This window comes from Drosophila obscura, unplaced genomic scaffold (assembly GCF_018151105.1).
Source record: "Drosophila obscura isolate BZ-5 IFL unplaced genomic scaffold, ASM1815110v1 contig_189, whole genome shotgun sequence".
Classification (NCBI taxonomy): Eukaryota; Metazoa; Arthropoda; class Insecta; order Diptera; family Drosophilidae; genus Drosophila; species Drosophila obscura.
This window is the reverse complement of record NW_024542777.1, coordinates 1,604,408-1,624,071: the sequence shown is the minus strand read 5'-3', so window position 1 is coordinate 1,624,071 and position 19,664 is coordinate 1,604,408. Positions and strand designations below refer to the sequence as shown.

The following is a 19,664-nucleotide window of genomic DNA, read 5'->3' as shown; positions in this document are numbered from 1 at the left end:
GCAAGCCAGAGCGACGAGTGAAAAAATTCCGTGCTGCTGCTGACAATAACAACAATCGCGGAAGGCCGAACCTTCGGATACCCTTTCAGAGCGATGGACTAAAACAGGACAGAAATTGATACAATACGACAATTTGTCTTACCCAGGAAAAAAGATATGCAAAATACGTTAAACTTGGTTCAGTTTTGTTTGACTGATGGCTTCTGATCGATCGTCCTTAGTGTAACATCTGCATGATTAAAAGTAAATATCACTGTAACTAACAGATTAGATTTCACGGAAAGGGTATTAGACAACAGAAACAACAAGTGGGAGAGTGAGAGCAGGAGCAACAAGAACAGGAAGACAAAAAATATGGACACTGACACTTTACGAAGATTTATGCGTTTTAGTTGAGTCCAGTGCCAGTGCCAGTGCCAGTTCCAGTCCACGTTCCGCCTTCCCTGTTCCGAGTTCCGTTTTCCGAGTTGCGAATTCTTTTCCGAAGCAAATGTGAGCAACATTTTTACATCTGCTCTCACCCGTCTTTCAATCTCCCTGTCTTGGGAGTGGATTGCCGGGTTAAAGTTGAGAGCTTCCAACAAATTGCCATTTAAATTTGCATTAGTCCTGCGACAGAGCACACAGTGAGTGCCAGCAGTTGGACAACCGTAAGGGAAGTACATACATTCCGCAAGCGTTTATACAGATTTCATGTTTGGGCCTGTCATGCTGTGACAAGCAGTATACGCATAGTGGCTTCTGAAATTTAAGTAGCTGAAATGAAATAACACTGGCACAAAACTTCGATATCAACTTTGAAAATATCATCGAGACTCTTTCAAACAGATTAATTTACTAATAATCTACTAATATGGGTGGAACTTTTAAGACTGCACACATTCATTAAGGATAAACTAATAACTCGATCAATTGCCTTTGAAAGTGTGGACTCACATCGATGCATAGTACAAATGTTAAATCATCTTGATCTTATTTATCAGAAAATTATCATTACTTAGGAATGATTCTGAACTGGTTGTGGATGTGGATGTGGATTCGGAATTCCGAATTTTAGGTCACGGAAAAAGGAGTCCCGAAATTGTCATGCTAGCTATAGTGAACACAAGATACAGTTGCTCAGCTCGCAGTTCTGCTCATATTTAAGTAAATATTTATTTACATGCATAGTACATAGTAAATACATTTATAGTACATTGCACATACTAGAAATAATATTGATTTAAATGGGCCAACATTAAAAATAACATTATGCAATGAGCGACAAAACTTTCTCAACAATTATTTTAAAACTAAAATTACTTTCAGTTTTGCGCTTCAATTCTGTTAACAATTTGAATGAAAATAATTTACAATAATTAGTTAAGCAAACAATACACATAAAAGTTTATTTAACTAAAATAAAGTTAGTTTTTAGTTGGCAGTCGGTGTATGCAAACAATTAGCGCACACTGTCGGCAGCTAGGGCCTCTCTCAACACACTGTCTGGGCCAAAATGCATCACATAGCAAACAAATTGAACAAAAATATTTACAAAGTGGCGGTAGCCGCAAAAAGTTTACACAGAAAAATCAACATCGCTCTCATATTCAAAATCATATTTTGAATATTTTATATTGAATTTAGGGCCAGAACAGTGGCGGCAAAAAGCAAGATATTACATTTTTATTTGATGCATTTATCATCAGTTTTCGGTAAATTATTTTCATAGGCCAAAACCATATTTTATTCGTTTACAAGGGGAGGCAGCGCATGCAGAAAATTTAAATGTTTACCTGTCCCTGTCCCTGCCCAGGCCCCCACCACTCCACACCTGTTAGGCACGTGTCAGAAACTTTGGCCAGCACAGCCGCACAGCACTCCCCCACCCATTGGTCCTTTAAAGCTGGAAAACGGGGGGAACCCCATATTTGACGCCAGTTAAGCATGAAAATGCCATTTAACAATGGCCGGCTCCAAATAAATAAATATAAAAAAGATGGAGCGGGAGAGGATGCAAAAACAAAGGCGAACAAAAAACAAACGAACGATAAAATGTGTTGGAAAATGCTTAAAAAACAATGGAGGGGCACCGTTACAACAATAAGCGATGGATGCCTGCGCCCGATAGCGCACAGCGAGCGAAAAAAAGCAAAGAGCAAAAACAAAAAGGCAACCAAAAAACAATAACAATAAAAATGTCAAAAAAGCAACGAAGCTTAAATCAAATTAATGTGAGCGACCCAATAGGCCCGTTCTGAGGTTGTTCTTACGTACGTACTCGTTTTTGCATTTGGCATCAGGTTCCAGCATTGATGTTCCCCAAATCGAATTCTTGTGAATTATTACGAAGTGGGTGCCTCCAATTAGCGACTGGTACTCATGCCTAAATGTGAATTTTACTATTTACTGTTTTCATAGGTTGACAATCTGTATTTATCAGTTGACTCAGATTTGGATGGCATTAGGCTATATCATTCTTCTGAAAGTTTGATCTCTTCCGCTCACCATGGAAACTGCATGCCAAAGCTTTCCCGGAACATCCCCGGCGCGTAATCTTTCGGAATCTTGCCCTTTGCCCTTAATTTATTAATGCATTCAGCGCCCATAAATTACAATTGAACATGAGTTTTAAAATGCACCGAGTACTTATGGGTAATGTTGGCATATAAATCGTTTATAAAGCGATGTTGTCTCCTTAGGGGGGAAAATTGATTATTGGCTGACACTTCAGGATTCGGGAACTGGAACATTTTAAAATGGAAATCGTTTGTTAATCACAATTTTCGATTGAAATTAATTGAAAGCATGGGAATATTCGAGTATTTTCCATATTATAAATTGTTTCGCTTGGCAAGCTTAATGATGTTCGAGCATTTGGTTAATTGATTTCCCGCTGTCCTCCTCAACGGAAATGTATGGGTTTTTCCATCTCCACCCCATCCCACACTTGTTCACCGGTTTCAATACGACACATAAACTAACTGGAAAATACAATAAATCGTCTGACCTGAAACGATCCCGGGCGAAACAAATGGCTTTAATTATGCTCAGCCATTTGTTGCACGACAGACAGAATCTCGCTGCTCCCCTCTGGTTGCCAGGTGCATTGACCAGGCGACAATGATAATAAATTCCTTCAGCCTCTGGCAACACCCACCCTTGAGGTCTCCGAGGTGCGATCCCAGCCTTAATAAAATGCAAGTGCACAAATATTTTCATCCAGGCGGGACAACAACTCCTTCACAGCACCACCTCCCCGGCCACGAGTGTCCTGTAAACTATTTACAGAAGAGGAATTTTCATTTTGCCAAAAGGAATTTGCAAAAACAAAAGGCAGTGGGAAGTGGGAAGTGAGAGTCTGAAAGCGGTGGGGTGCGAGAGAGAGAGAATTACTCGTGTGGGGGAGTTTCAGAGCTTGACAAAGTGTGACCAAGTGTCATAAATAACTTGGTTAAACAGCTGCAGCTACAGTCTTCGGGAAAAGTATGTGTCATTAAGTGAGAAAGTTACAAGGGCCAAGCATGAAACTGGAATACAGGGAAGAAAGTCATCTAAAGATTCAACTGTGACGGAAGGGAGTGGAGATTAAAGAAAAAAAACATACGTACATACATACATACGTGTGTGAAGTCCCTTATTAAAGGTTTGTACAGAATATATGTACATATGTATATCGATAACAGTAAAATACGGTAAAGAGTACGGCAGTCAGTTTTCAGCGGGCCACATTCTGACACGTTCAACTAAGCAGAGGCAAATTAAATTTAAATAAACTTACAGGAATTTTACGAACAAAAAATCACTGTACACATTCTATATTTATAGGAGTATATCTACAGTTTATTTCTCTTACAGATAATTCGATAAACAAAACAAAAACTGCTAAAAAAGTTTTACTGCTGTTTAAAATTAATCTCCTAGTGGAAGCCCACTATAGGCCACCTTCTAATACATAGTAGTGATACATATTCTCCATTCCGTTATCACCTTTGCTTACCTCTCTCCACCCTCTTGTCCCGCACAGAACTCACCTTCGTGAAGAAAGCTTTACAACAATGCAAAGGAAAAAAATCATATATGTATAAATTACGCCACAATATATATAAATAAAAGGGGAAAACAAATTTAGAGCCTTTCGTCTGTATATCCGCCATAAACAGGAAGCCAAAAGGAGCTGCCAACTCGATTTTTTATGGCCAGAAATGCAAATCCCCGCAAATGACTAAACTGGCAAGAGAGGCCACTGAGCGCTACCGTTCCCACGCCGCCAGTCCTGGCGCTGGTGTAAATTTTGCACACCTTTCACGCCGCGTCTAATAAAATATTTATTACTGGAAAAAAAGACTGCAGCCGAAAATGCCAGCAGAAAAGATGAAACAAAAATACCAAGGCCAACCGAGCCATGCGGAAAGAGAAGAGTGCGGCTGGGGGGTTGATGATGCTCACCGTGCTTGGGAGGAGGGCGGAGGCACGACATCACGTACTGCGGCAATCGCTTGCTAATGCGGCAAAATGTCAAAGTTGCAAATGCGGCAGTGGCAGCCACCAGCCGTATCCTCCCCCAAGACCTCTGCCCACAACTTTATGAAATCGTTAGCTAATTAAATGTATTTTTTTCGAAAAGATAATAAAACAAAATAGAAGATGATCGTCCGCAGGTCACGAGCAAAAAGTGAAAAATGTTGCGAAAACTGACTCGAGTGAATCTGACGTACTTACCATATTTTTCCTTTCAGACCTATACATACATACGAATGTATGTATCTGTACATGCATTTATTGGCTTTTATTAAAAAAGAGTGAAAGCAAAATAAAGATGATTTCTGCGCTTGATATTTAAATTAATTGGCGGTCTGCGAGAGTTTTGGACATCGGACAAGTGCCACAGGTAAAGATCGCTGCTGATGTTGCACTTATTTGATCAGAAGCAATGACTCTGTGTGCTTGGAGCAGAAAAACTGGGAAACTGTCAGAAACTCACACCAAGTGAAAGGATTCATGAATGCAGTGAAAGCTGACACATTGGTTGGGGTCACATTGGTTGACATTTTGTCCGCCTATGCCTAGGAGAACTTTCACTGTGATTGCAGGCAAAGAATCCAATTTAAGTGGGGAAAAATAAGTTTAAAATTAAATACAATTCACTAATCTAATCCATAGATTTAACTATACGGCTATTTTTCATCCGCTTGAGTACTTTAGTCTGTTTTGCCCATTTTTGGTCACTTCAAACTCAAAGAACTGTCAAACTTTGGAACGACTTTCCTTACCCTCCAGAAGTTGGCATCTTTATCGTTCTCTTCTGAGACCCCTCCGCACGTTTCTGGCTTCACCTGCGGCGCATTAATTCCTGATTTGCTTACCTCCAAACGGTATATGTGGCGCCATCTGTGGGTGGGCGGCTGAACTGGGCGTTCGAGTGGCTCTGACGGGTTTTGTAGGCGTCTCGCTCGCGCACAAAAGTTTCTGAACGCTATCTCTGTCTCTGCTGCTACTCTTTCTTCAGTTTCTTCAGTCTGCGCGGAGTGGGGAGGGGCTGGTGGCTATGTTGTCATCGCGTGTTCGGTGAACATTCTTGAAGTGTTTGCTGTTGTTGCTTGTTGCTTGTTGATGTTGCACTTTCCGCTTGTTTATCTTATTGAGGAGGCCAAAACGTCGACAAGGAAGTCATTAGCCAGAGGTTAGCCAAAGAACTGACCCCCCTTTTCCATGTGGCTGGAAAAACCCCGTGGAAAGATCGCCAATAAAGCCCCCTTCCTCTGCACTTTTGCACTTTATATTGTGGATATAGTAGAAATATTTTAACAGGGGATATATGTATAAATACGTATGTATATACTCGCAGTCAAGCTTATGTCCGGCTGAAAGCAATAGTTTCTCCGAAGAGAAAAGATTAAAGTTCATAGGCGAAGTTTTTTCCGTAGTTGGCTGAGAGGGGAAGAGCAGTGCACCGAAAAGCAGGGAATAGTATTGAAGAGAACGCAGCAGAGCGGAGCGGAAGGAAGCGAAATGAAATTTCATCAGCGCTCTCACTCTCACTCCTGCGCTCCTTCGCTCCTTCGCTCTGCAAAGAGCGAAGTGATATGCTTAAGCAGCAACAATTCGCTGCGAGTGAATGAAAGGCTGAGTTGCTGCCGACTAAGGCGACGGCGACGGCGTCGGCGAAGGGCAGCTGCGAAACAAATGAAAATGCAAAAGTGGGAAAAGTTAAAAGTTTTGTAATAAGTGCAGCCGAAGACAGTTCCGGAGAGGGGGAAGGGGCAGGGGTGGCAGGAGTGCTGCGACAGCTGGCCGCAACGCAATGGAATAAACTTTGCCACAAAGTAAATGAAAAGAAGGGCGAGTAGCAGTGCTGCTGTTGAAGGGAGCGAGCATGCTGATCCAAGAACGGAGAACACTCTAATCCCATCAGCCAAACAATATAAAAGAGCGAGCATGATCTGTTTAAAGCAGGAGTATTAGCCTCGGGCAATGGCTCCACAGATGCTTCAACCGAATGATCAGCTAATGATGGTAGAACCTGATGAGTACACATGTTTGTAGGACTACTCCGTTCGATGGGTTATTTCGCGGCCACAAGGATTTGGGCCTGGGAGCACGCTGATTAATTTGGACCATTTCGGGGGGTTAATCAAACGCTCCTTGGTCGGACGTGTCCCTTGGAATATTCAGAGGTTATATCCCATCGCTGGCACCCCCACACACACACTAGAACACCTCACTTTAATCAAGCACCAATTGTTGAAACGGCATCGTTATCGCAGCACCGCGGAGCCTTCTGCACTTCCATGGTCCCACCTGGTTCCGACCCGTGCTCTTCAATGCGCCGGCCTGCCCACAATAGTTAACAGCATTGTTACACTTTTAAACGGTATTTTTACGTTTGAATATGCGGCAAAGGTAAAAGCAAAACGGCAAAATGGCAAAACCAAAAAACCAAAAACCGAAAACCGAAACTAGAACCCAGACGATGTCGCGACTCTACTTGACTGTGGGGCTCCTCTCCCTCTCATGGCCGGTCCGGGACCAATGCGGTTCATTAGCGGCTCCAAATGCGATTTTCTCCCTCCTCTCAGCTGCGGCCTATCCACAGGGGCCAGTAGAGTGGGTCTGGCCTGAACCTGGACCTGGACCTGGACCTGAAACTAGAACACATGAGCACGTAATTTAGTAGCCGCTTTGGCGCTTTTGTGTGAAAATCACATCGACAACGGCAGCAACAACTGCTGCAGCTCCGCCAACACACAATTCCCGTCGAATCCCGGGCTCCGTCCCACCTCGTTGTTTATGGCCATGTGCCGCATTGGGATCACATTCGGGCCACTTTGTGTGGGTCCGGTTTGTGCCGTTAATTCCTTTTTATAAATAGCAAGCGATACAATACAACAATGCTGCACGCTCCATGCTCCCCCCTCCGCTGTATACAGCAAGGCAGCAAAAACTAATTTTATTTGTTACTCGCCGAGGTTAGTCCAGGGCCAAAGCTAATCAGTTTTTTCTTGGCCAACATGCAAAGCCTGAACTTGGACTCGGCCCCGCCTGGAGGCGGACTAGGAAGCTGTCCGCTTCAGGGATAGTAAAGCTCGAGTTGAGGCTGATGTATAAATGGTTATGGGGAAGCCATAGATTCCAAAAGGAAGGAGAGCATAGGAAGAGGCTAATAGCTTCTAATCGCATTGATCATACTTAACAAAGACAACGGGCCTCCTCCTATCCGCAACAGAAGAGCGTACTACGCATATACCTCTCACCCTCTCACCATATTGCTGCAGAATGTTGTCTGTCCGCTCGGAAATTCCTGTTAAATCAAACCTATCGCCGCTATCAGGCCACTCGAAGCATCGAATATCCCTGATAAAGAATGAAAACAAACTGCGTTCAGTGCTGCTCGAGTTGATTAATGGCAATCATAAAAACTTAGGAACACAAATACACACAACCAGAGAGATATCTATTTTTCGGTTTTAAACAGAGTCTGATGTCAATTCGTGGAGCTACTTCTGGAGAAGCTTGGCCAGGAGTTCGGCAAGGGTGGCCTTGGGGTTGAAGTCAGCATCGCTGGCCACGGAGATGTCGGGGATCAAATCTGCATCAGCCTGGGGCTCCACAGGCTCGGCTCCAGAAACCTTGGCGAGTTTGGGAAGAGCCTTCAGTCCATCGATGGCCTTCTTGGGGGTGTCATCGGCATCGCTGGCCACGGAGATGTCGGGAATCAAATCTGCATCAGCCTGAGGCTCCACAGGCTCGGCTCCAGAAACCTTGGCGAGTTTGGGAAGAGCCTTCAGTCCATCGATGGCCTTCTTGGGGGTGTCATCGGCATCGCTGGCCACGGAGATGTCGGGAATCAAATCTGCATCAGCCTGAGGCTCCACAGGCTCGGCTCCAGAAACCTTGGCGAGTTTGGGAAGAGCCTTCAGTCCATCGATGGCCTTCTTGGGGGTGTCATCGGCATCGCTGGCCACGGAGATGTCGGGAATCAAATCTGCATCAGCCTGGGGCTCCACAGGCTCGGCTCCAGAAACCTTGGGTTTGGGAAGAGCCTCAGTCGGGGTGCACGGCTTCAATCAAACTGCATCAGCCTGCGGCCCGGACCGGGAGCGCGGGAGGGGCGGAAGCCGGACGGCCGGCCAGAACCGGGCCAGCCACGAGGCCTTGGGGTGTCATCGGCATCGGAGGCCACGGAGATGTCGGGAATCAAGTCTGCATCAGCCTGAGGCTCCACAGGCTCGGCTCCAGAAACCTTGGCGAGTTTGGGAAGAGCCTTCAGTCCGGGGATGTTTTTCTTGGGAGTGTTATCGGCATCGGAGGCCACAGAAATGTCGGGAATTAAATCGGCATCGGCACTGCCAACTGCTCCCACCAACTTGGCAATAGGGGCCGTCTTCAGACCATAGTAACTCCGCTTCGGTGTGGTGTCAGCATCGGTGAGCATGGAGATGTCGGGCAGGAAAGCGGCATCAGCCTGGACGGAGATATCCGGAATCAGATCAGCATTATCCCGGGCCAAGTTCTGCACTACGGCCTGAACCTGCTCGACAATGGCTTAAAGGGATTTGAAGTTGAGAACGTGGGAAGAGTCTTTGAGATCAGATCTCGTCCCCTTACCTTTCAGATCAGATGGGGAGGGCATATGGTTTATCTCATATTCGAAGGTCCTGGGCTGGGGCACGACGCCGCCGCTGACCAGCGGGAGGATGAGCAGAGCGCAGATAGCAAAGTATTTCATGGTGGGTGTCTTGGGTGGGACTGAGCCACGCAGCCACTTGAGGCGAGCCTTTATAGCGGCCTTATCGGGGTGGGACTCTTCTAATTTACAACCACTGGACGCAGACCTCTCCAGATTAGATTCCACTCTGCGGCCAGCGGCCAGCGGAAAGCGCAGAGCCCACAGGCGAGCGACTAGATTGCTCCAAGCCCTATAAATCGTGGCCGGTGGTTCACCTGAATCGAGTAGCGTCAATCGAATCTAACGTGACCGACGAAATGGCATGATTGCCATTCGTTGAGAGTCCTCTCTTCGTTTGACGAGTCAGTGTTTTGGCCGTCGTATCTTATCACATTTCTCATTGATCAGAGAGGTTACAACAGCTGATCAAAGCTGATATTAAAGATACTACCACACTGATTCAACAGAAAGTTAGTGTGGCTGCGCATAGTCTGGCGAGTGATACGAATACAGCGAGTGAATGCAACGAGTTTCATGGGCCCATCAAAACATTTCCCTTCCACAAAGGTCGCAGAGGTGTAATCCTCATTTTATTGCCCTTCCTACCTGCGCCAGCTGTTGCCGCCTCTTGCCTTGAGCACTCCATCGCTCACATCGTGCAAATCCACCCTTTAATCCCACTTCCCGCACACACTTGAAAACGCATCTGTTTGGTTGGTGTTTTCTGTTTCTGTTTACAACTTTTATTTCAAATAATTTACGGGAAGATGTATTCGATTTATTCGACGCTTCAACCAAAATCTGTCTGTGAAACATCAATAAGAAGAAGAATATATATGTATATATATATATATAAAGTTTATGGAAAGAATCAAAATCAATCGTTTAATTTATTTAACCGTTGTACGAGTGTCAAGTATTTGAATTGAAGATTAGATTACATTTATGAAATCCTCGAAACTATTAACATTTTTGGCTATCCGATATTTTATCTTATATTCCAAGGGCAAAAAAAATCATATGTTTTTCATGGTGTCGTAGTGTTCTTACTTTCTAGATTGTTGGGGATTATATATGTGTTAATCTGTTGTATCTCAAAGATGCGTCAAGGTCTATTCGAATTCTGACTCGCTTACATGCCCAATATGTCGTCGGCATCTTCCTCCATTGAGTCCTGCGGCTCGCGCTTGAGTCCCATGCCGCCGCCCAGCACCGAGAAGTCATCGGCTGCAATGGTGGCAGCGGTCTCCGTATACTCCTTCGCTTGATGGGCTCGACGCTCCTCCTGCTCTTGCGGATCAGCCAGCACATCCGCCATGGCAATCCTCTGACCAGGGACGCTTTTCTTGGCGTTGGCCACCACCAGGCTCCGCTTCAGGGGAGAGCTGGACCCTCCTGACAAGGATGCCGGCTTGGGCTGCACGAAGTCGTTGAAGGCGTTTCCCTGGACGCTGGTGATCTGCGGGGTGCGCTGCGGTGCCGAGGCCCCGCCGGGCGGCGAGGGCTGCTTCTGGCTGCCGGGCACGCTGCCTGCCGACTTCTTCAGCAGCATACTGTTGGCGTGTGGGGCAGCGGCAGCTCCCGATCCGGGGCCAGCTGTGGCGCTCCCCGAGTAGCGGGGCCGCTGATTGGGCGGGACATTGCCCGGGGCGGGGGCCCCCATCAGGCGACGCTTGAGCATTTGTGCTTCCATGGGACTGAGATTCTGCTGGGGACTGAGCGAAGTCACGTTCGTGGTGCCGGATGGCGGGCCCAAGGTCATGATGGGTCCGCCGCTGCCACAGACGGAGAATCTACGCGGCATTTCGCGCACCTTGATGAGGGGTCCGCTCTTAGCGGGCACCACCTGGGGCTGGTTCGGCCCGAAGAAGGTGTTCATCGTGGAGGTGCCCTGTGGGCGTATGGCGGCTACGGCTGTGCCTCTCCTGGGACTGGCCGGAGGAGCCGGAGCAGCACGGCTGATGCTGGTTCCGGAGCAGTTGCTGTCGACGCTGTTCTTGCGCAGCTCCTCCGCGGGGACACTAACTCCGATTCCGACTCCGACGCCGGCGCCCGGCGGCTTGCCGTTCGTATGCACGATACGGTAGATCTTCTTCTCTTCCGGGGACGCGACCAGGCTCATCCCGTTGCTCTGCTTGTAGACGCGCTGGATGAGGTGGCGCGATTGCCCGACTGCGACAGCAGGTGGGGCTGCGGCTCGAACTACTGGGCGCAGCGTGTCCGGGACGACGGGCAGAGGGGGCGGCTTAGTGATGGCGCCCGAGTGTTTGGCGGCACTAACCAGACTCACTAGCTCCCGCACCAGGCGCATCTCACGATCCGAGATGTGCTCAAAGCCAGATGGAGTGTTGATGTTGAAGTGCTGCTGCTCCCCAGCGGCTGGGAAGTCAGTTGCGTCGTCAAAGGTCTCCATTAGGGACTGGAACACCTTCTTTTTGAAGTGCAGCTTCTGGCGGGGATTCATTTCCGCCATCTGCGGGCGCACCATCTCCAGGAAGTGCTCATCAGAGAAGATGTCCAGGCTCTCTGTCTGCATTCCTCGCTCGGTTCTGGACCTTAGTGTCATGAAAGACGGAACATTGGTGGTTCCGCCTCCAGCTCCAGCTATTGTCAGCAATGGACTGGCACTCACCGGGCCGCTGCTTGAGACTGCGCTCGTTGAGGGAGCCAGCAGGGTGGTCACCGTCACTGAGCTTGGCAGCGAGCTGGTGAGGAGTAGGGCATTGTTGCTGATGCAGCTGCTCGCTGCGGATGAGGGTGTCGAGACAGGGGTGGCCTTGGGGGGGGCTTGGAATGGGAGTGAGACTGAAACTGGGATTGAGATGGGGGGTGGAGCTTTGGCTGAGCCTGAGCTTTGACTGATTGGCGTAGGACTCGAGACTGGGATATTCATGTTGGCGGGCTTGTTCACCTGCCGCTTCGTTAGCGTCGAAGCGGTTGCGAAGGTGCTGCTGCGACGCGAAATGATCCTGCCTGGCTGGGACTGTGTCTGTGTCTGTGGCTGGGACTGTGGCTGTGACTGTGACGATGCCGGAGTTGGAGCCGGAGCTTTCGGACGTGGAAAGATATCGTCTCGGGTGAGGGCAAACGCTTTGGCGAGTCCCTTATTCACTACATCGATATTCTGCGACCGAGCCTGATTCCTGTTGGACATATACTTCGGCACGGGGGTCAATTTCACTGGGGATGTGGAGCTACGAGCGGCAGCCACACCCATGGACTTATGGCGCTGCTGTCGGGTCAGCCGCTGTTCGGTGGCGGCCTTCTTCACTGGGAGCTGCTTGACTCCGCCCACTCCTGTGGCGCGGACGGTGCGACGTGGACGACGACCGCTGAGGCTGTCGCTGCCAGTGCCGCCCGACTCGTCGGCGCTGTCATCCATCCCTTCCTCGAGCGGATCCCTGGAGCCAGAGGCGTACAAGTTCTTCTTGCGAATGATCAAACGGTTGTCCTCGCCGGTCTGCTTGATGAAGAACGTCGGCTTTCCGGTGTCCTGAGCAGTGGAGACTGGACTTGTGGGTGGGGCTTCCTCGTCCTCCGAATTGAGCTCGTCGTCCTCCTCGTCCCAGCTGAAGTCGATGGGCTCCTTCTTCTTTTTGCCTTTCTCCCTCTCCGCGGATTTACGCTCTTCTATGTTGTCGAAGTCAGGCGACTTGTTCTTAGTTTCCTGCAATGCCGCCCCTTGCTTCTTGGCCGGCTTCTTTTCGTCAACTGGCATTGCCTGCAGCTTGGCGTCCCCTTTTAAGGGCTGCAAGGTCTTACTGTCCGCGTTCTCGCCGGTGATTTCGCGCTCACTCTCGTTATCTTCGTCCTCGTCAACGATATCCTCGCTGACGTTCACGTGTTGCCTGAGGAAACTCAGATCTTTCGCGTATTGGAACGGTAAGCGCCTAGTACCTGCGCGACGCCGCTGGGCGTCAACGTTCATCCAGCGAGCGTAATCGTTGCGCAAAACCCGCCACCGTCGCTTGCACTTCTCCGCTGCAACATGTTAGGGAGAGAAAGAGATGGGGAGATACATAGATATAAATTTTGTGAAAGTTTTATTATATTCGCATGTTTGTATGAGAGGTATAAAGAGCGAGACGGTGGCCATAAAGTGAGTGCTGTGGCAGGTAAGCACCCAGAAGCAGATGGCTAAGCAGGACCTCAGCATTCCCTGATTGGGGTAGTAAATATTGGCAATCCCAGTGCAGATTCCTCGCCAAACACCCACCTAATAACCGCAATCCGCGATCCCCTATTGAACCGTAAATAAACCTTAATGCGTGTTTAAATCCCTAACCTCCCAACAAACCAAATATAGTTAGCACATATCAACCGATGATAGCCTTGAAATATGTACGTGCCCTAACCTCAACCCTAGTCTTCGGGGATCAATAAGGAACAACAATTTCAATAAGTCAACAAGAGAGAACACTACAGCCAAGTTTAAAATACTTTCAAGCCTACTAAAACCTTTTAGCGATACGTTTAATAGGCATCAGATATTATTCAACATTTTCTGACCGACGTAGCCTCATTTGCGAGTAACATTGTTTAGTTGTTTTCTAATGGGGAAAACTATGTTTATGTGAGCTTTTCTTCCATCGATCCTGTTCGTATATACTATATTATATCATATTCCTATAATATTCGACCAAAAGCAAAGCAAAGCTTTGGAAGTCAAAAACAAAACAAATCATCTAATCAATCAATCATCGGATGTGCTCTTTGGCAGGAGATACGAGAGGATGAGCTCTGAATATCTAATTAGACGCAAACTACTTTTAACAGAAAAATGGCAAGCCTAGGATAGAAAATAGGTTCAAACCGTAATTGCCTGGGAGAAAAACAGTTCAATGCGGGATTTTTTAGACGAAAAGAAGGTACTTTTTTAATATGATGGAATACTGGAAAAACTAAATATGTTAGAGAACCTAATGGTATGTGCGAGATGCTTCATTCTAAACCAGGGGTAGGCACGGTCCAATATATGTATTGTACTTAGGAAAAGGCGCTGCTGCTGTAGTGACGCTCACGTACACGTGTATTACACGTGTACACGTGTATTCTTCTAAAAGTTAAAACTAATAATAACAACAGTACAATATTCAATAAAAATAAATTTTTATAGTTATTGTATTTATTAACACTTTCTCTAGCTAACAACATTAATGAACAAATTCACAAACTTAATAGAACTAACCCATAAGAAAGTATATCACACCCTAAAAAATAGGAAATTTCTGACCAGAAATTTATAAAATTGTTTATTACTAAAAAAATAAATCTAATTAAAAATAATAATATTTGTATTACAAATTTTTAAATTGTATTACAGTGGTTGGGCCCAATACAATGATCTATTTTGCCTGCGGTATACTCACACAATCGAACCGCAGAACAGTTGATTGTGTGGCACCCACGTTTCTAAACCTTAAAAAATTTCAGACTTATTAAAAAATCACAAATTCTATCTTTTAAAATTGTTTTCCAGCATCCAGTGGACAGAATTCAAAGAAAGAAAATAGTTTAGAAGTTATTTTTTTTGTTGAATGCTATGTAAGTTCTAAAGCTGCCAATAGCGTTCCATCCCGAGTTGCACTTCAACTGCACAATGTCCACCTAATGTGCGAAAATATGTTCAAACCGGCAACCATTATGAAATTTATACAAATGTAGGATTACATTCTGCTATTATTAGAATAATCTAATGCAAACCTAATCCAAATCATCCATCTTACAACGTTTGGTTGTGTTGACAACAACAATGTATGTTTGGTCAAATTCAAAAGTCAACTCAACACTTATACATCAATTAAAGCTGGCGGTCAAAATGTGTCACTTTAATATTGTAATTTTGAATGCCTACATATTGCCGGAAAACCGAGCGTTCCACGGAAGGCCAGAAAATATTCATTCGGATAATGGCTGATTTGGTTTTGGCAATGAAAAAGATTTTACTGAAAACGACGTGCGAAGAGGTGATTTTTTACGAGAAAAAAATATCGTGGCATCGCTGGTTTATTGGGCAGCATTGAGTTGTGCAAAATGTTTGTAAAAGTTCGCCTATGTTTGGGCCTTGCATAAATATTGATCGGCAATATTCCAATATTATTGCTGACACTATCCTTGAATACAGAAAATTATCCGAGCATGTGAATCAGCGCTGCCAGTTTCGACTATAAAATGCAAAAACCGCATGTGTTGAACACATTCTGAAGCCCACACAGACAGACACACACCCATGCAGACGCAGGTGCCGCTACTGGCGTCAGACTGGACCAGTCGCCAGAATGAACAAATCTGATGCAGAGGCGAGGAACAGTGAGAACTGTGCATAATTCGTACAGTACCGACGCACCCGCCTCTCCAGGATTACCAATTTGGAATTAGTTCGATCTCTACAAAAATAAAAGCACTCGCACACAGTACATATTCAAAATCAGCATTTTAAGCACAAATACATGTGCATATATTGCATGGCTATGGCTACAAGTTAACTGGAAAGATCCCCTTGGATAATTAACAAAACTTACGTGAATTCTGTGAGCACTAGTTATTTAATGTTACAAATGCAAGTAAACTATTAAGCACAGGAAATATTTGGCTTTTTTAAATAATTTGTAAAACTTGGATCCCGACGAGTCGTCAAAAAAATGAAAACCTATTGGACGGTGGTGATGGACACCTTTCGATAGCCAGATTACCAGTCGAAACAATATATCGATACTACCAGTGAAACAGCGTTGCATGTGCAAAACAATTCTACTCAAAAAGGGGCTCTAGAAATGAAATGCTCCAATATTATTTTTTAAATGTATTTTAGACAAAGGATACTTAAATATTAAATTACATAGTTAACTCTGCAAACAAATAAAATAAACAGTCAAATTGAGCAAGGCAATTTAAAAGATTTCCCATATATATTTTCAAAGCTCATTCGATTTTAGAGGCTCGTTGGAATGCATCTGTCTGCCATTGTTTATTTTTGAGCTAATCATTGCCACAAACATTCGTAACATTCAAATGCTCGGGCTGCGATTAATCGATGGCAGCCGCGAGTGTTTACCATCACCAACAACAAAACAAACAGCGAGCGAGCTGCCAACTCGTTGCCCGCCACCGTTTCCCAGCACTGGCGCCCGATAGCCGATTAACGATAGGCATGCGCATTCGAGCGCTTTGCAACACTCACCCGACTCTCCTGTCTCCGAGGCCACCATGTCCCAACAATTCTCGCTGGGCAGCCTCTTCCTGTAACTATCGTTGCCCCGATCATATAGAGGCGCCTGCTTCTCCACCGCCCGCAACAGCTTAACATTCGATTCGATATTTGACATCGCACTCATAGGCAAACACGACACTTTTCTAGCCTTATTTAATGCGAAAAACGAACGAAAAATACTGGGCCAAACACAACAACACGCGCAGCAGCTATTTGTAAAACGGAGACTGAAAACAAGAGCGAGCTCACTCACACACACACATACCCAACTACTGGCGTCGTTGTGAGAGAGAGAGAGCAACGACGGCGAGGGTTGAACAATCGCCCGGCCAGGGCTACCGAAGAATGTGAGTGCGCACTTATTAATTAATCTAAATAATACGCCTTTGAGGTTGCCTTAATGGCTGCTCTAGTCGAACGGCTAAAACTAATAAATTCTATATATTCGCAGCCCAATTGTCCATTCACTGTCATTACCCACGGGTCATTAATTGTTTGTTTGAAAAGTGATCGAACTGCATATTGCCAGCCCAAATTTATTCACATTAATTTTGTGCCTGGCAGTGCTGTGGGTGACTCGGCTCTCTCTTTCTGCGCAGCTGTTCTCGCCGTGTCACTGTGTGTGTGTGAGTTTCAGTGGTGTCGTCGGGCAGGCGCTCTCCGAGAGGGTTGAATCGCTTGGAATAATCTGGACCCCGTTTTCATCCGGTAAGAGCGGACGCCGTCCATGTTTTCGAGTTGGTTTGTTTTGGCATTTTCTGTGTTTTTTGGTGCCGGCTCATTGTTGCTTCCGAGCATTTTTGGAAATCTAGTGGGCCTTCAGCTTTAAGGTACGTTTTGTATTGTACGATTGGAAGTCAATGATATTTTCATTCCGCATTACGTTACAGCAGAAAGTAAAAGAAGGAAATTAAGTTGGCGTCAAGCTGCAGCAGCAATACCACCAACTAAATTTGTTGCTGTCCCCCTGCAGAGGTAGCGCGACAAACAGCTGGTGTGGACAGGCGACAAGAGTGTCGAAAACGATTTCGCCATTCCAGTGGGCTTGTATTCTTTGATTTTCAGTAAAATGAACACTCGGGCCAGTTTTCGGCCCAACGGTATGTGAGATAGCTCCTACGTTCGGTATAATATTTACTTATTTTCTTTAACATGATACAGATGGGCTCGAAATCCGTAAGGCCAGCCAAAGAAAAACTCCGACGCCTGAGATAAAGGAAAAGAACGTGAAAATATGCCGTTTGATTGCCAAACATCCTTGTCTCTTTGATCGTTCTAATGAAGGGTACCATATAAAGTCGCACATAAAGAGTGCCTGGAGAGATATATCCCATAAGATGCACGATTCGAGTAAGTTTTCATCTGCCCGAATTTGATTCTTTATAATTATAATTATTCTCTGTCCGAATAGTCAATAGCTGCAAGGAGCGTTGGCGGAATATACGTTCAAGTTACGCCCGATCCATAAAAGATGGTTTTAATCACACACGGACGTATTATTTGAGCTCAGAGCTCTCCTTCCTTAGGTCGCACATCACACCGGGCGTTCCCAGACCTCCGCAAGGCCGACGCTCACGCGCCAATAATACGGTGCACGGCCGTCGCAACGTCAACGACAGCAGCGAGAAAATGTTTGGCACGGAGCATGCGCAAGAGAAGTTGGAGCCCGACGTCGAGTTGGGCGAAGAGCCCGACGACGAGCCGGGCGACGAGGACACGGAAAATGATGCCAGCAATGGAAACGACTACAAGTACGAGAACGATGCTGTAGCGGTGCCATGGCCAGCCATCAATTCCGACGATGCCTTCCTGCATGGTATCCGTCCCGAGATGGAACAGATGACCTTCCGTCAGAAGCTTTACTTCAAGCGTCGTGTGTACGCCCTGCTCGGTGAGATATTTGATACTCCAGAGGGCGTCTCCTTCTCCAACCAGCATTTGGCTGCCCGTTCCGATGCCAACGGAGCCATGTCGACTTCATCGGCACCATCCGTGCAGCCTTCTGGTGCGACCAAGAAAGCCAAGACAAATAAAGGATAATGATAATCCTCAAAAGCCATAACCTAATAATAATAACACTGAAAGAGTTCAAATAAATACAATTGCATGTATTAATGTATATGTATTTGGATTGGGCTAGAGATTGGGATCTGAATCGAAAAAAGATAAATTTTGATTTCAGTATATATCGTATGTTTATTTTTAGCAAATACTTTTGTATACATAAACATGGGTTTTGTTTTGCTTTTGTTTAAATACATAATATAATAATTATTAGAAATAGTATACATATATAACGTTCCCGTATAATTTATGGCATAAAATATAATTGTTTTTTTTTTGTCGGTTTTGTTATTTTTTGTGTTGCTTGTGGATTGGATTAATGTAATATTGTATATAAGGAAATAGCGCTGCTACAAAGTTTGCTTCTTAGTCCCCTCGTGTCACGATTTTTATGTTTAAATACGTAAATTAGTTTCGATTAGTTATATATGTATATGTACAATCATCGATATTATCAGCGTATATATAGGGCGGTGGTTAATGCAGCCGCATTGAAATTGAACGAGTTTAAACAATTGCACTTTAAATTAAGAATATATATATGTATGCATGTGTATGCGTGTGTACGTATGTATATGCAATTAAGCATACGCTTAAAAGTTCTTTTAAATGCAAAACAAATCGGTCGGAGGTGCACTACATTGATTGGCAAGACCCTAATGGTTAGACCATCCACCAGGATTAGGGTGTCGTATCGTATCCAAACTACTATCAACTTAGAACTAACAAAAATTGTGGCGCATTCTTCTCCTTCTCCTTCCACTTCTCCTTTTCGTTTGTGTCCATCTCAGGCAAAGCTGATCTTGACCGGCCCCAGAGGCAGTTGCTTCATGTAGTTCCAGGCATCGACGCGCGTCATCCGCGCCGTTGAGGCACCATTGATGCTCAGGATCTCGTCTCCGTTGCGCACCTGGTTGGTCTTCTGGGCAGCACCGCCTGTACAAGAAGAACAGAGAGGGAGAGAGAGTGGAAAGTGTTAGAAAGTATGGTTCCAGACGATATAACATCCAGCTATCCAGAAATGACAATGGATGACGCACCCATGAACACCTTCTTGACAATGAGCGGTCGATTTCCCAGCGGCGAATCGAAGCCTCCTTCAATAGAAAAGCCCAGTCCACAGCTATCCTTGACAATCTCCACGCACCGAGCTCCAGCTCCACTTGCCGCCACATCCTCTGCTAAAGTAAGAAGAAAGCTTCGATTAGAATCCACCTCCAAGAGTGTGTGACCATTAGTATT

General features: G+C 45.7%; 4 protein-coding genes across 7 annotated transcripts in view; 1 reads left to right on the top strand and 3 right to left on the bottom strand.

Moving 5' to 3' along the window:
- Positions 1-7,859: 7,859 nt before the first annotated feature.
- Positions 7,860-9,241, bottom strand: LOC111066730. The gene is made up of 3 exons (XM_041593460.1): positions 9,088-9,241; positions 8,693-9,024; positions 7,860-8,474 (listed from the first exon to the last, which is right to left on the bottom strand). Exons 1-3 carry the CDS (start codon positions 9,206-9,208, stop codon positions 7,977-7,979), a joined length of 951 nt encoding a protein of 316 aa, XP_041449394.1. The 5' UTR covers positions 9,209-9,241; the 3' UTR covers positions 7,860-7,976.
- A 616-nt stretch (positions 9,242-9,857) lies between these two features.
- On the bottom strand, positions 9,858-16,602 carry LOC111066726 (flocculation protein FLO11). Of its 2 annotated transcripts, none has more exons than XM_022355555.2 (2): positions 16,329-16,602; positions 9,858-13,129 (listed from the first exon to the last, which is right to left on the bottom strand). In XM_022355555.2, exons 1-2 carry the CDS (start codon positions 16,480-16,482, stop codon positions 10,281-10,283), a joined length of 3,003 nt encoding a protein of 1,000 aa, XP_022211247.2. In that variant the 5' UTR covers positions 16,483-16,602; the 3' UTR covers positions 9,858-10,280. The 2 variants fall into 2 exon arrangements, with proteins under 2 accessions (XP_022211247.2, XP_022211248.2); XM_022355556.2 differs by lacking the exon at positions 16,329-16,602 and adding an exon at positions 15,670-15,776.
- On the top strand, positions 16,349-18,464 carry LOC111066728. 3 transcript variants are annotated; one of them, XM_022355559.2, is made up of 5 exons: positions 16,349-16,705; positions 16,810-17,066; positions 17,332-17,458; positions 17,520-17,708; positions 17,770-18,464. In XM_022355559.2, the coding sequence occupies exons 3-5, from the start codon at positions 17,428-17,430 to the stop codon at positions 18,396-18,398; spliced, it is 849 nt and encodes a 282-aa protein (XP_022211251.1). In that variant the 5' UTR covers positions 16,349-16,705; positions 16,810-17,066; positions 17,332-17,427; the 3' UTR covers positions 18,399-18,464. The 3 variants fall into 3 exon arrangements, with proteins under 3 accessions (XP_022211251.1, XP_022211249.1, XP_022211250.1); XM_022355557.2 differs by having other exon boundaries at positions 16,810-17,188; positions 17,252-17,458; XM_022355558.2 differs by having other exon boundaries at positions 16,810-17,188; positions 17,249-17,458.
- A 108-nt stretch (positions 18,465-18,572) lies between these two features.
- The window catches only part of LOC111066705 (serine-rich adhesin for platelets), a 95,965-nt gene continuing 94,873 nt past the window's right edge, over positions 18,573-19,664 (bottom strand). Inside the window, 2 exon segments of the mRNA XM_022355512.2 lie at positions 18,573-19,358; positions 19,463-19,603. Of these exon segments, the coding sequence (XP_022211204.2) occupies positions 19,210-19,358; positions 19,463-19,603 (290 nt within the window). The 3' untranslated portion in view covers positions 18,573-19,209.